The following is a 12,500-nucleotide window of genomic DNA, read 5'->3' as shown; positions in this document are numbered from 1 at the left end:
TATGCAGATTCATATACTATCTACACCCGCATGCGAAAACAAAATGAAACAAACATAAGCTTATTTACACTATATATTCATTAATTTTTCCTGTCTTCGAATGCGTTCGAGACTGCATGTCCTTGGCTTCCCCCTGGGCAACTTTTCTTCCTCACACGTGATCATTCGAACACCTCGTGATACAGTTCTTATTTACCTTATAAGGGATCCCTAAACTTACAGGTGAAGATACCCACGTGTTGAATTTTCTCTTGCATGATGTATGGCGTGTGGGATTTAAAAGCATATTTTGATATTTTATTACGCAGTTTTTTTAGTTATGTTATTTATATTATGATTTGTATACTTTTTAGGTGGTATGCTGTATGGCATACGGGGTTTGAAAGTACATTCTGTTATGTATTTAGAATGTATATCTTAACATCCTAAGTATTCTCGTTATTTTCATTTTGTTTTTCGAAAAATACGTCATAAATTATAGAAACTCTACAAATGGTCAGACTGTAATGATGCAACAATGATTCAGGCATAAAAATAACTGCTACTTATCACTTTCCCCATTCATCTGCTTTAATAACAAGCTACCGAATATGCTGATTATCTTCCTTGACCTCCCATACGAACTGTTTCAAATTGTTTTACTTTTGCCAGACATTGATAGCATGTTAATGAGGTCCATCCATTATTCATTTATATTAAACTGACACTCAGATGGCCTTCGCGTTCTCCCAGAAGCTGGTCTGCCAACTTAAGCAAGACTGCCTCGGATAAAAATAAGACGTTCTGAAGTAAATTGTCCACTTTTTAAACCGCGAGAGCCTCCAGATATAGACTAAAACAACTGTAAACCAGTTTGAATGTATGTACACAAAGAGAGCAAAAGTGGTAGCTGGGTAGAGAGATAGATGGATAGATAGATGGATGGATAGATAGATGGATGGATAGACTGGTTTGGATAAGAAAGAAGACATTATGAAGTTGTCCACTTTTTAAACCGCGAGTGCTTTTAGGTATAGACTAAACACCCATAAACCAATTTAAATATCTGTACACAATGAGCAAAAGTGGTAGTTGGGTAGATAGATAAATTGGATAGATATAGATAGATAGACAAATAGACAGAGATAAATATAAAGTCAGATTGATAGATGAAAAATATACAGATAAATAGAAAAATAGACGCAACGAAGGGAGCAGAGAGGGAGAACACAAATCTATATAACTGTATCAGTTTTTTGGGATTTTCTTTTTTGGATACGTAACAGTACTCAACTCCTCACCCAGTAGCTCTTCCTCCAACTTCTTATAGACCTACGATGTCTTCTGCCATTTAGACCGACCTTTAACATCCAGTTATACGTTACGGTATATCTCATCTTTATTTCTATAGCATTTAACCCTCTATAATTGTACTGTGATCTCTTTCTTAAAATAATAATAATAATAATAATAAGTATAGATAACCTATGTCACGATATAACACAAGATCCAGTAGTGTTTTCGTCAGATTTCACTTTTACAAGACAGGCACTCGTGTGTTTAAGAGTGTGGTCAGATGAGCCACCGTGGAAATGGCCTCCGTTTAACAGCGACGTCAAAACAGCATCCTTTGACCATTTTATGTATCGACCTTCAAGTCTCAGTTGGACGCAGATCACTTTCTCTCCCGTGGGCATGAAACATCAGCATCCTTGTACATGGATAGCCCCTAGGCTTGTCCCCTTTCCTTCCTCTCTGGTGAGGGCTCCTTATTCTAATTTTAAGGGAAAAGGATAGGAGATAAAGCTTGTGCATTAAGAGGGAAGGAAAAAGGGAGAGAGGGAGGGAAAGAGGGAGAGAAGGAAGGAAGGAGAGAAGGAGGGAGGAAGGAAGGGAGGGAGAGAAAAGAAGAAAAAAGAATGGGAAAGAGAGAGAGAAACAGAAGACTAACGAAGCAATGAATCAATCTCAAGGGACAGTTACACAATACGGGATTAGCTTTATGTCTCGATCAGCCGGCCTATCGCAGACGTCCGTGGCCGCATTATTAGATCGCTTTTGTACAAGAAGATCTGTCAGAAAGTGAAGTGTATGGGAGTGAAAGGGGCCTGATAATATCTGGGATTACGGCGTGGTCGTAGTAACCTTGAGAACCCAAGTAATTTGTTTGCTCTTGGGGTGTGGTCGAGTTGTTCGTTCGAAGCACCACGGAGATTTTGAATCTTTTTGAAAATTTAATCTAGCATTTTTTTTTCTCTCTCTTTTTATTTTTTTTTTGGGGGGGACGTGGGTACGGTAATAAGCCTCAACACCTACATATAAATCAAAGTTGAGTAACCGCTTCCCCACATCCTACAGGATCCAAGCCTCTCTCGCAGGATCCTACGCTACTTAAAATCGACTTTCGAACTCCCGGCCACTCACAGAGATAACGCAATTAGCATACTAAAATCGGCTTTTCCTGAGTAATTAGGACCCAGCTTATAGGAGCCGATAGGAATAATAATCTGTTTAACCCGATTTTAGAAACAGATCATGAATATATATATATATTTTTTTTGCTAATGGGGAAGGTAAGTTATGCAAGTCTGATCGTCGAGAAGATTGCCCTCGATATATTCTGCTTTTCAAGGGCGGGGTCGTCCTTGGGTTTGCGGGTTTGCCCCACTGCGGTCGTGCGGCTGAGGCTGCTACTAAGGGGCGACTCGTAGAGAGATTACTGAAGCGTGTCTAATGAAATGTAGAACTGCGAATTTCGGTTGCTAAGTGTGAAAGGAAGCGGCGAGCGGATGTTGCCGAACCGGAAAGCAGACGTAGGTGCAAAAAAGTTTAAAAATAATTAGTAGAAATGAGGGGGATTAATGACCAATCAAGATACACGAGTACGTCCAGCAGAAAGGGATATTTTAATCCGTCCTTCCCGTAGACAATCGCTAAGAGTAGTCCTTTTTGCCCCCACGAGATTAAAAAATACAGAAAAAACAGTAATTAATCCATTTTAAGTCGGTCATGATGGATAATGACCATATATTGTATCCTTAAAAAATGACTAGTAGCTTTTTCATGGGCGCGGTCGGGAAGGGAAGGCCGTGACGTTGCTACGAGTCCTGTTTTTTTTTTTCCAGCAGGGCGCCAAGATAAGAAAACATGATCTCGATACCAATTGGCGAAGAATACCAAGAGCAATTTTTAGTGCCGCTCGCTGTCTATTTGCATGCATACTATTCTGCTCATATGCATACATGCTGATTCATTTTGGTCACTTGCATATTAATCTGTTTATTTATATCTGTACTTATTTTATACACAAACACACACACACACACACACACACACACACACACACACACATATATATATATATATATATATATATATATATATATATATATATATATATATATATATGATATATGCATATGAATATGCATATGAAGCTGTTTATTTACAGACGTACTAATTGATCTCTTCACAAAAATACCAATCTGTTTATTTATATATGTACCAGCTTAAGCCTTCACATGTATACTAATCTGATTATTATATGCATATCAACTTGTTTCTTAATATATGTATCAATTTATGTATTCACCTGTAAACCGATCAATACAATTATCAATACACATACTAATCTAACAGCCAGGCTGCTCCTTCTCCCGGGTCCTCAAGAAGCGGAGCCGGCAGACGGGTGTGGTCGCGTCTGCTACAGAAACTATAACATTATATTGCGACAACATTCTCTTGCCATTAATTGTCATCCTACAAGAGCTTTTCAGATTAATGAGTTTTTTTGTAGTTGTATGAGCTTGGAGTAACAGTAAGTGAAAGCTTTTCGAATTTACATTGGTATTTAGTCTAGAAATACCTCTTTACCTGCATATCCCTTAATATCTCCAATTACCCATGAAATAAAATCCACGATAAACACATTCGTCCTCATGGTTATCCACATCCAAACTTAGGTAATTTACGAAACCTTCAATAGCCAACAAACAGCGAATCATAAGCACGAGGGCTGCGTAGCGAAAGGAGCGGGCGCAAGCGAGGTCGGGGCGCTGGAGGGCGTGGCTAGGCGGGCGGCGGCGAGGGGGGGGGGGGACGGGCGGGGTTCAGAGGGAAGGATAAGAGGTGAGGTTTCTTTATCCTGCTCGGAAAGGAGGAAAGGGATTACAGGGATAAGGGTGGAGGGGGTTGCTCAAGGACGCTCCGAGATACCAAGTGGAAAGGCCTTGTATTTGCGATCATGGCTTGATTGCTATAAGGATAATATATATATATATATATATATATATATATATATATATATATATATATATATATACATATATATACATATATATATATATTATATATATATATATATATATATATATTATATATATACATTTACAGTATATATGTGTATAGATATACAGTGTATATATATATAAATGTATATTGACACTATATATATATATATATATATAAGAGAGAGAGAGAGAGAGAGAGAGAGAGAGAATTTTGTCACCTTCAGCCACAGCGGTTCCAAAGAGAGAAAAAAATCCTCCGGGTTTATTTTTCCCCGATCCCAGAAATTGTGCAACCACGAGATCCTTTGTGACTCCTGACCTTTCTCTCCCTCGCTGGTGTCCTTAGGAAACGGGGCAGGATGTAGAATGCAGTTCTTGTAATCTAGAAAGCATAAGAGGCACCGTTAAGTCCGTTGTATTTTACTGACGTTTGTATTGGCGGTATTTATGGGAGATTTCCATGTCGCGTCCAATAATGGATTTCGTCTTAATAGCCTGGTGTGTTGGTAGGTAAATACTGTAATTAGTTTAGGGGTGTTTCTGGGTCGCATTTAACATCCTGTTTTGGTCATGTTAATTAACTCACTCTGTTGTTATTGGAGTTGTGTGTATTTTGTTCCCATTCTGCAGGGAATCAACGTAAATGAAAACTGAACGAGTTGACCCGAGATTTCGAAAAGAAAAAAGATAAGAAAAAGAGAAAAGAAAACAAAAAATAATTTAAAAATTCATAAAAAAAATATATTTTTTAATGAAATCTCCCTGCGTCCGTTATGTCTGCATCTCCTTAAATGCCTTCGAACGATTATATTGAAATCACCCGCTTATGCTTTGCCCTTTTGGGGGCAAATCTCATTTATCTTTGTTCGCCATGGAAGAAATGGCGGACCGAAACGCATTCCATAGATGGGCTCATGACTTTTTTTTTTCTTTTTTGCTTCCGGACATGACGAGCATAAATCACCATCATGGTTTCACTATAGATATGGATGCCCTTGTTTGCTGGGTCTGTGATCTGAGTAGCGGGGATCTCGGTGTGCTTTGACATGTAAATTCTCGTTTATGTGTGTTCGTGTTTGCTTGTGTGTGTGTGTGTGTGTGTGTGTGTGTGTGTGTGTGTGTGTGCGTGTGTGTGTGTGTGTGTGTGTGTGTGTGTGTGTGTGTGTGTGTGTGCATTTATGTGTGCGCACATATACGCGTGTATATGCTCATATCCTTATACGTACGTACTGTCCAAATTCCCAAGGACAAAAAAAAGTAATGCGGTTTAGTTCCGCTCTCTCTCTCTCATTTCCGTAAAACGTGTCGGGCTCTAGACCTACCTGGATTGGGCTCAAACTGGTCCAAGTTTAAACGCTCAGGGCAAGGCGTCAGATCCGTAGTTAGCTGACGTCCCTTGTTCCTTTCTCCCCGTCCTCTGACCCTCCCCTCCCCCTTCCCCCCTCCCCTTCTTAGGCAAGGTGAACTGGACCCGACATATCGCTTATTACGATGGGCTAATTACCTACTTCAAGCTGTAACTTAAATTCCTTATCTATGAATAGGAATCTATATGGCAAACTGTTTTCCTCGTAGTTCATATGAGTTCATCGAAAGTTCACAGGAGGTGAACTGATTAAAGGAAAAACGAAAAATAAGTAAATAAATAAAACTGATATCGAGAGTGATGTTCACAGCGAGAAGCACAATCACTCAATCACCTTTCCATCCTTTGGAAAAATCGTTTACATTAGCGATGGCAGAAGAATCCTCAACTAACAATTATAACAATGTATATTGATTCCTACAGCCGATCCTTTTGAAAAAAGAAAAATAGACAAATAATTGAAAACGATGAAAAAGCACAACCTTTCGAAATGCCAGCGAACGGTTCCTTTTCCCCCCGAGTTTATTGTTCCCAGCGACAACCACAGAGGCCTCGCAGCATCACATCTCATCCCTCTCTGTATGGGGAACAATACCAACAATCAGAGGGGGACTTCCTTACGGATCTGAATTCAAGTGGATATCAGTATCGTTGACTTCCCTGTCGTTATAATCGTAAATAACGATGCAGGGCGGTCCCTAATTAACCTTGGCTGCCACGTTCTATGACAGGCGTTTCAGAGGCCATCAAGACAGGAAGTTATGGAACAAGTGGAGCACTTCCAGTCTCCGGGAGGCTCGGAGCGATTCGGCCGATACCAGAAGACCTTGGTTGGTCTGAAGGGCGCCTCTCGCGGGCATGTCGGCTGCCGGCTGTCGGCTCTGTACAAGTCGGTGGTATGGAATGGTCTTTGGAGCGAAAAAGACATTTCATTTCAGTATTACTTACTTATTTATTATTATTTATTTATCTTTATATTTATTTTTTTGTGGGGGGGGGGGCTTGTGTAATCAGTTAGCATAGTATCGAGTAGATCCATATCACGAATGATGGCTGAATATGCATGCATTTATTTCTTTATAGATGAATGTATCACTTACTCGTGTATGTTTATACGATAGATTTACGGAAGTGAATACAATAGCCTCGGCTTGGAGTTTAGAGGTTCCTTTAGTGGTAGTACACTGATTCGCTTAAAACAAATCTAAGCCATACGGTAGCCCTCAGCTGGTAGCCTAGTGGTTCCTCCTGGCGGTAGGGTGAGCAAGTGTCAGGTCCCCGAGACAGCCGGGGTCGGAGTGCTGGCGCTGGGCGGGGCTCCCTCCAGGAAGGTCCTTGAAGGTCCTTTGGTGGCGTTGGAGTTCCTTCGTCCCGGCCAGTCGCTTAGTGGGTGTGCGGGCGGACAGTTGGCCAGCTGAGGGACTCGGCTGGTGATCAGGACTTTGTCGTTGAGCACAGACTCTGCTGGTGACCGAGGACTCTGCCTCAGAACAGGTACCGAGCGAACGCCAAGTTGGACTCGCGGTCCAAGAGTGACACTTCCTGTTGTGGATCGCAAGACACTGTCGTGATCATACGGCAGAAGGAAACTCAATAATCCTACTTTGTATATTGAGTTTCTTTGTATTTCGTCGTTATTACACGCTCTTACGCAGTGAATTTGACTTTCTTTTCGTTTAAGTGTTGCGTTACAATTACTCCTGTGCGTTTTCACTATTTACGTGCAATGCTAAATCCGGATCGAAATTCTCCGGATAATGATATCGTAATCGTCATTATCATTCATAACAACGAAGATACAGCATCAGATCAGATATCTTGAATGAGAATGCTACTTCAATGGTTAATACTTGAGATACCAACAGTAATAATGAAGGTTATCAAACCTGTCTTCTGATTACCTCAGTTAGCGTACTCAGTCTTATATCTAAACAATATATCCGAGTCCATTTTTTTGCTTTTCTTTTTCGTTTGTCATGCACAGAAATTTGGCACGCGACATTCTCCTTGCATTTGGCTACTTCCTGATTCGTGCTCAATTCTGACGTCATGCATTGCCGTATTATGACACTGCTAAATTCCATTAACCTTCAAGAGGGCCAGTCACTGTCAGACAAAGAGTAACTGGACCATGCATTCTACTAGGAACCTCTTTGTATTAAGCATAGCACAAAAGCTTAGAAAATAAGATTGAACGTACCCCATTGTGCATTGCATAACTCTGGTATACCTTTTCTCTTCGCGTTGATATAAATACCTTATGCAGATACTTTGTTCAGAAGAAGTAAATTGGGTATGGAGTAAAATATAAATGTAATATACACGTGATAGATATACGAAGCCTGGAAATGAACTAAAACTTGCAAGCCCATAGTATCATCGAAAAAGTACAACACCACCATCTTAATAGGACGCGGTTTCAAGCCATAAAATATACGCACACGGTCGGCTGAGTAAGCACGAGTGTCCAAACGCCCGTAACTCCTCTCTGTTTTTCTTTCGTAAATCCTCCCTTTTGTTGAAGTTCATTCAGCTGAGCGTAAATATATTAGCGAGTGGCAAGTAGGTCATGGTCTTTTTCGCGTGAACTACAGCGAAATGTCACACTCCAGAAAGATTTCGGGATGAGGTAAAATCGTTTTACGGTTATTAAACTCTTGCTACGGCTTTCCTCGTGTGGAAAGCTATTTGTCAAGTGATGGGGTCACCTTCCACCTCTCTCGCTTTTCGTTTTTTTTTTCATTTCGGTAAAGAAGAGAGTGAAATGAATCGAGTATTTTTTATCTTTGATGAATTTTCTTAATGGGTAAAATCATAAATATAAAGGAAGTGAAGTAAGTCGAATGATGATTTCTCGAATACAAGTTCTTTGTGGCTGAAATGATAGAGACAAGTGCACAGAAACTGAAGTAAATAGACATTTCTTTATCAAACGTTCTCTCTGGGTATAATAGCAGAGATATACGTATAGAAGGCGAAGTGTATCAACTTATTTATCTAGAATTACCGATGGAAATAATGAAATAGAGCAACATATCGCAACTTTTCCACCCACTACAAGATGCTGTGATCATTCCTGTTTCCACGAGCAAACAATAACCACAACAGGTTAACGGGGCCACCGAACTGAAGTCTGATTGCGGAATTGCTGGGAATTGAGAATCATTAGGCGGGAGCCGTTGCAAGGTGCAATTGACTACTGTTGTGTAATACATGACAATAGAGGGCTAATGCAATGATCATGACGACTGTGTTTGATTAATGCTTCCTGTCCAAAATGCAGCTTTAATGCATATTTCTCCGAGGTGGAGGAAGTTGTCACAGAATTACGCGATATTAAGTTTGTATATAGACTTGTAGATTAGGGTAATTTAACCTAGTGACTTGCGTATCAATATACGATATAATCAGATATTTTTATTCTTGTAGGTGCATATATCTGTATCTATTTATATATCTATCTGTCTAAATCTCTCTCTCTCTCTCTCTCTCTCTCTCTCTCTCTCTCTCTCTTCTCTCTCCTCCCCTCCTCTCAGTCTCTCTCTCTCTCCTCCCTCCCTCTCTCTCGATCTCTCTCTCTCTTCTCTCTCTCTCTCTCTCTCTTCTCTCCTCTCTCTCTCTCATCTCCTCCCTCCTCATTCAGATCTCTCTCTCTCTCTCTCTCTCTCTCTCTCTCTCTCTCTCTCTCTCTCTCTCTTCTCTCTCTCTCTCCCCCCTCTCTCTCTCTCTCATCAATCTATCTATTTATCTATCAGTCTATCTATCTATCTATATATATGTGTATGTGTGTATATATATATAAGAAAATGCATAATAGTGTACATATAATTATTTTTTCTCTCTCTCTTTTTCTAGTTAGCGCGTGGATACAACTACCAGGCAACTAAAAACGCTATGGGTTGGACAACGAAACTGTTCGTCCTGTCCTTATTAGGTGAGTATTGTGTTCGATTACGTCATCGCAGCTAAAAAATCTAAGACATACAATAGTTGGCTATTCAGTTTCATCCTCTCTTTCATTTTGCAGTTTTCTTTTCTTTTTCTCTGTTTTTTCTTCCTCTTCTTCGATTCAAAAAATATGGACTGTCATAGTACGTCTGATTTTGTTGTCTTTAAACACATTTAATAGCATGTATTGTTTACGGAATTAATTGAAAGGTAGGTTACGTTATTATGTCTGGATAATCACTAGTCCTTATCCCTATACAGTAAAAAAAAAAAAAAAAAACTGGAATTCAGTAACGAAATGCAAAATATAAAAACAGAATAGTGATATATCTATAAAGACTAGGGGAAAAAAATATATCGGTGCCTGTTTCAATAGATTTGTAAAAAAAAAAAAAAAAAGGCATCTGTTGCAAGTACACTGAAGTGTCTGGCTCGACAAACATTCATGGTCACCGATACACCAGTCATTCCACGGAGACCTTGCAAAATTGCCTTATCATGTCAGAAAACTTTCCATACAACAGCCAATGGATTTCCCCCGTAGTTTATCGGGAATGTAGAGATACAGGAGATGAATACTGGAGATATGGATAGTTTGGACGGAAATTACTTCCGTCGAGCTAAGAAAACGAGAAATAAAAGAATTGTAAGAATGGAAGAAAAGAAAAAAAATAGAGATTTTAGGCTAATATCTATCTATCTATTTATCTATCGATGTATATATTTTTTTTCATAGACGGGAGGAATGAAGACTCTCCCGTTGTTTAGTCTAGTGTGTCCGGTAGTTTAGTATCTTTTTGTTCAGACTAGTAGTCCAGTAGTCTCGTGTGCCAGTCCAGTAGTCCCTTTGGTCCAGTACTCCAATAATCTCGTCGGTAGTCCAGTAGTCTAGTGCGTCGGGTAGTTTAATATTCCCTTTTATTCAGTCCAGTAGTCCAGAAGTCTCGTGCGTCTAGTAGTCTCGTGTGTCCGGTAGCTAGTAGTCTCTTTTGCCCAGTTCAGTAGTCCGGTAGTCCAGTAGTCTCTTTTGCCCAGTTCAGTAGTTCGGCAGTCCAGTAGTCTCTATTGCCCCGTTGAGTCGGTTCCAATATCCTCTTTGACCCATTCAGAAGTCCGGTATCAATAGCTTCCTTCTGTTTACCCATTCAGTAAGACCGGCAGTCGTAGCCTCTTTGTCCAGGAGTTTGTCTCTCTCGTCTGCAGGAGCGCACTTGGCCGACATCAGACCTCTTCCTTTGCTTCTCCATTTCACTAAAACGCAAACGTTTGTTTTTGGCAGTGAAATTTGGTGAAGAAATTACACAGAATCATACTTATGATGAAAGCCACTTCCTGCACTCCAGGAATACTTTGTTGTTTCGCTTAAGAACGAGCTGTTAACATGACTCGGCTGAAGAAATGTTTCAAAATACTTACACACAAGGTCGCTGGTTCGTATTACGCTCAGATTGTCGACTTCCACGTCAGCGCGGCACATTCTTGTACTTTTTTCTTTCGAAAACGACTCTGTTATAATTCCCTTGTTGTGGTCACGCGCGCGCCCGGAAAAGTGTGAACAATGATGGGTTTTTGTTGGGGTTGCCACCTATCTATTTAGTAGATCAGTAATAGATTTCAAATACCTAGTCACCTAGACACAGACACACATACACACAGACACATATTTATATATATAATATATGTATAATATATATATATAGTATATATATATAGTATACATATAGTATATATATACATGAATATATATATGAATATATATACATATACTTATACATACGTATACACTCGCACACTGCAATTTGTATGAATCCATAATAACTGATTGATTGAGATCTTCATACAGAGTGCAATCAGTGCGATGCTCATTACGCCTTGAAAACCACACAAGGAACAAGGAAATCTGGGAATAGCGGACGAAAGCAGGGTAGGCCTATAGGGGTGAAGTGTGCCAGTGGGTCGCGGGGATCAGACGGTGTGGCAGGGAGGCGGTGGCATAGCTCGGGGGAAGGGGGGTGGGTGTTGGGGAGCACCTTTTCCCCATTCCTTTTCTACGGACTCTGTTGGTTGTCTGCTTGTTCGTTCTGTCTATCGGTTGGTCTGACTCCGTTTGTCTCTCTGTCTATCCTTCTATCTGTGTCTGTCTGTTTGTCTCTCTCTCTCTCTCTCTCTCTGTATATATATATATATATATATATATATATATATATATATATATATATGTATGTATGTATGTATGTATATATATATGTATATATATATATATCTTATCTCTGTCTATCTATCAAGCTATCTATCTATCTACCTATCTATCTATCTATTTATCTATCTATCTATATATATATATATCCCTATCTCAATCTCTCTCTGTCTTTGTCTCTGTCTCTGTCTCTGTCTGTCTGTCTGTCTGTCTGTCTCTCTCTCTCTCTGTCTCTCTCTCTCTCTCTCTCTCTCTCTCTCTCCTCTCTCTCTCTCTCTCTCTCTCTCTCTCTCTCTCTCTCTCTCTCTCTCTCTCTCTCTCTCTCTTCCATCGATATTCGCAACCTTTATAAAAAAAATATATCTTTTGTACGGTGGACAGGGAGTCACTGATTAAAAAAAAGGACGTATAAAAGTCAAACGAATTCCCAAACTCGAAAACTCATTTCATATTTGCCGAGATGATTCGGAGTAAATTGGCCCGGATAGAAAAGAGGTGAATTTTCATCCGTTTAGTGATATGGAAGAAAAATCGGTTTTCACCCGTTTTCTTTTCCTTCTCCGTGGCTCATGAATCGATTGTGTTTTCCGTTGTTTTTGTGTCCAACTTTCGTGTGGTTTTCTATCTTAGATCTGTGCCAGCTGATTTCCCAGCTTGTGGACTGGAAATCGGTAATTGCTTGGAATCTCTCCCGACCTGAGAAAGCAAGGTGTCTTCCCGG

General features: G+C 39.9%; 1 protein-coding gene across 12 annotated transcripts in view; it reads left to right on the top strand.

The window, feature by feature from the left end:
• The window catches only part of LOC119574624 (chitin deacetylase 8-like), a 111,234-nt gene that overhangs the window by 7,039 nt on the left and 91,695 nt on the right, over positions 1 to 12,500 (top strand). For 6 of the 12 annotated variants that reach the window (XM_037921995.1, XM_037921993.1, XM_037921992.1 and 3 more), the window contains exon 2: positions 9,490 to 9,568. In XM_037921995.1, coding sequence (XP_037777923.1) covers positions 9,529 to 9,568 — 40 coding nt within the window. In that variant the 5' untranslated portion in view covers positions 9,490 to 9,528. Of the gene's footprint in view, positions 1 to 6,937; positions 7,129 to 9,489; positions 9,569 to 12,500 lie in introns of those variants that run through there. The other 6 variants (XM_037921996.1, XM_037921990.1, XM_037921991.1 and 3 more) reach the window with 4 other exon arrangements.

The sequence above is a fragment of the Penaeus monodon genome, chromosome 6, assembly GCF_015228065.2.
Source record: "Penaeus monodon isolate SGIC_2016 chromosome 6, NSTDA_Pmon_1, whole genome shotgun sequence".
NCBI classification, from domain to species: Eukaryota; Metazoa; Arthropoda; class Malacostraca; order Decapoda; family Penaeidae; genus Penaeus; species Penaeus monodon.
Note: the sequence above shows the minus strand (reverse complement) of the source record. Positions and strands in the feature narration are given on the sequence as shown.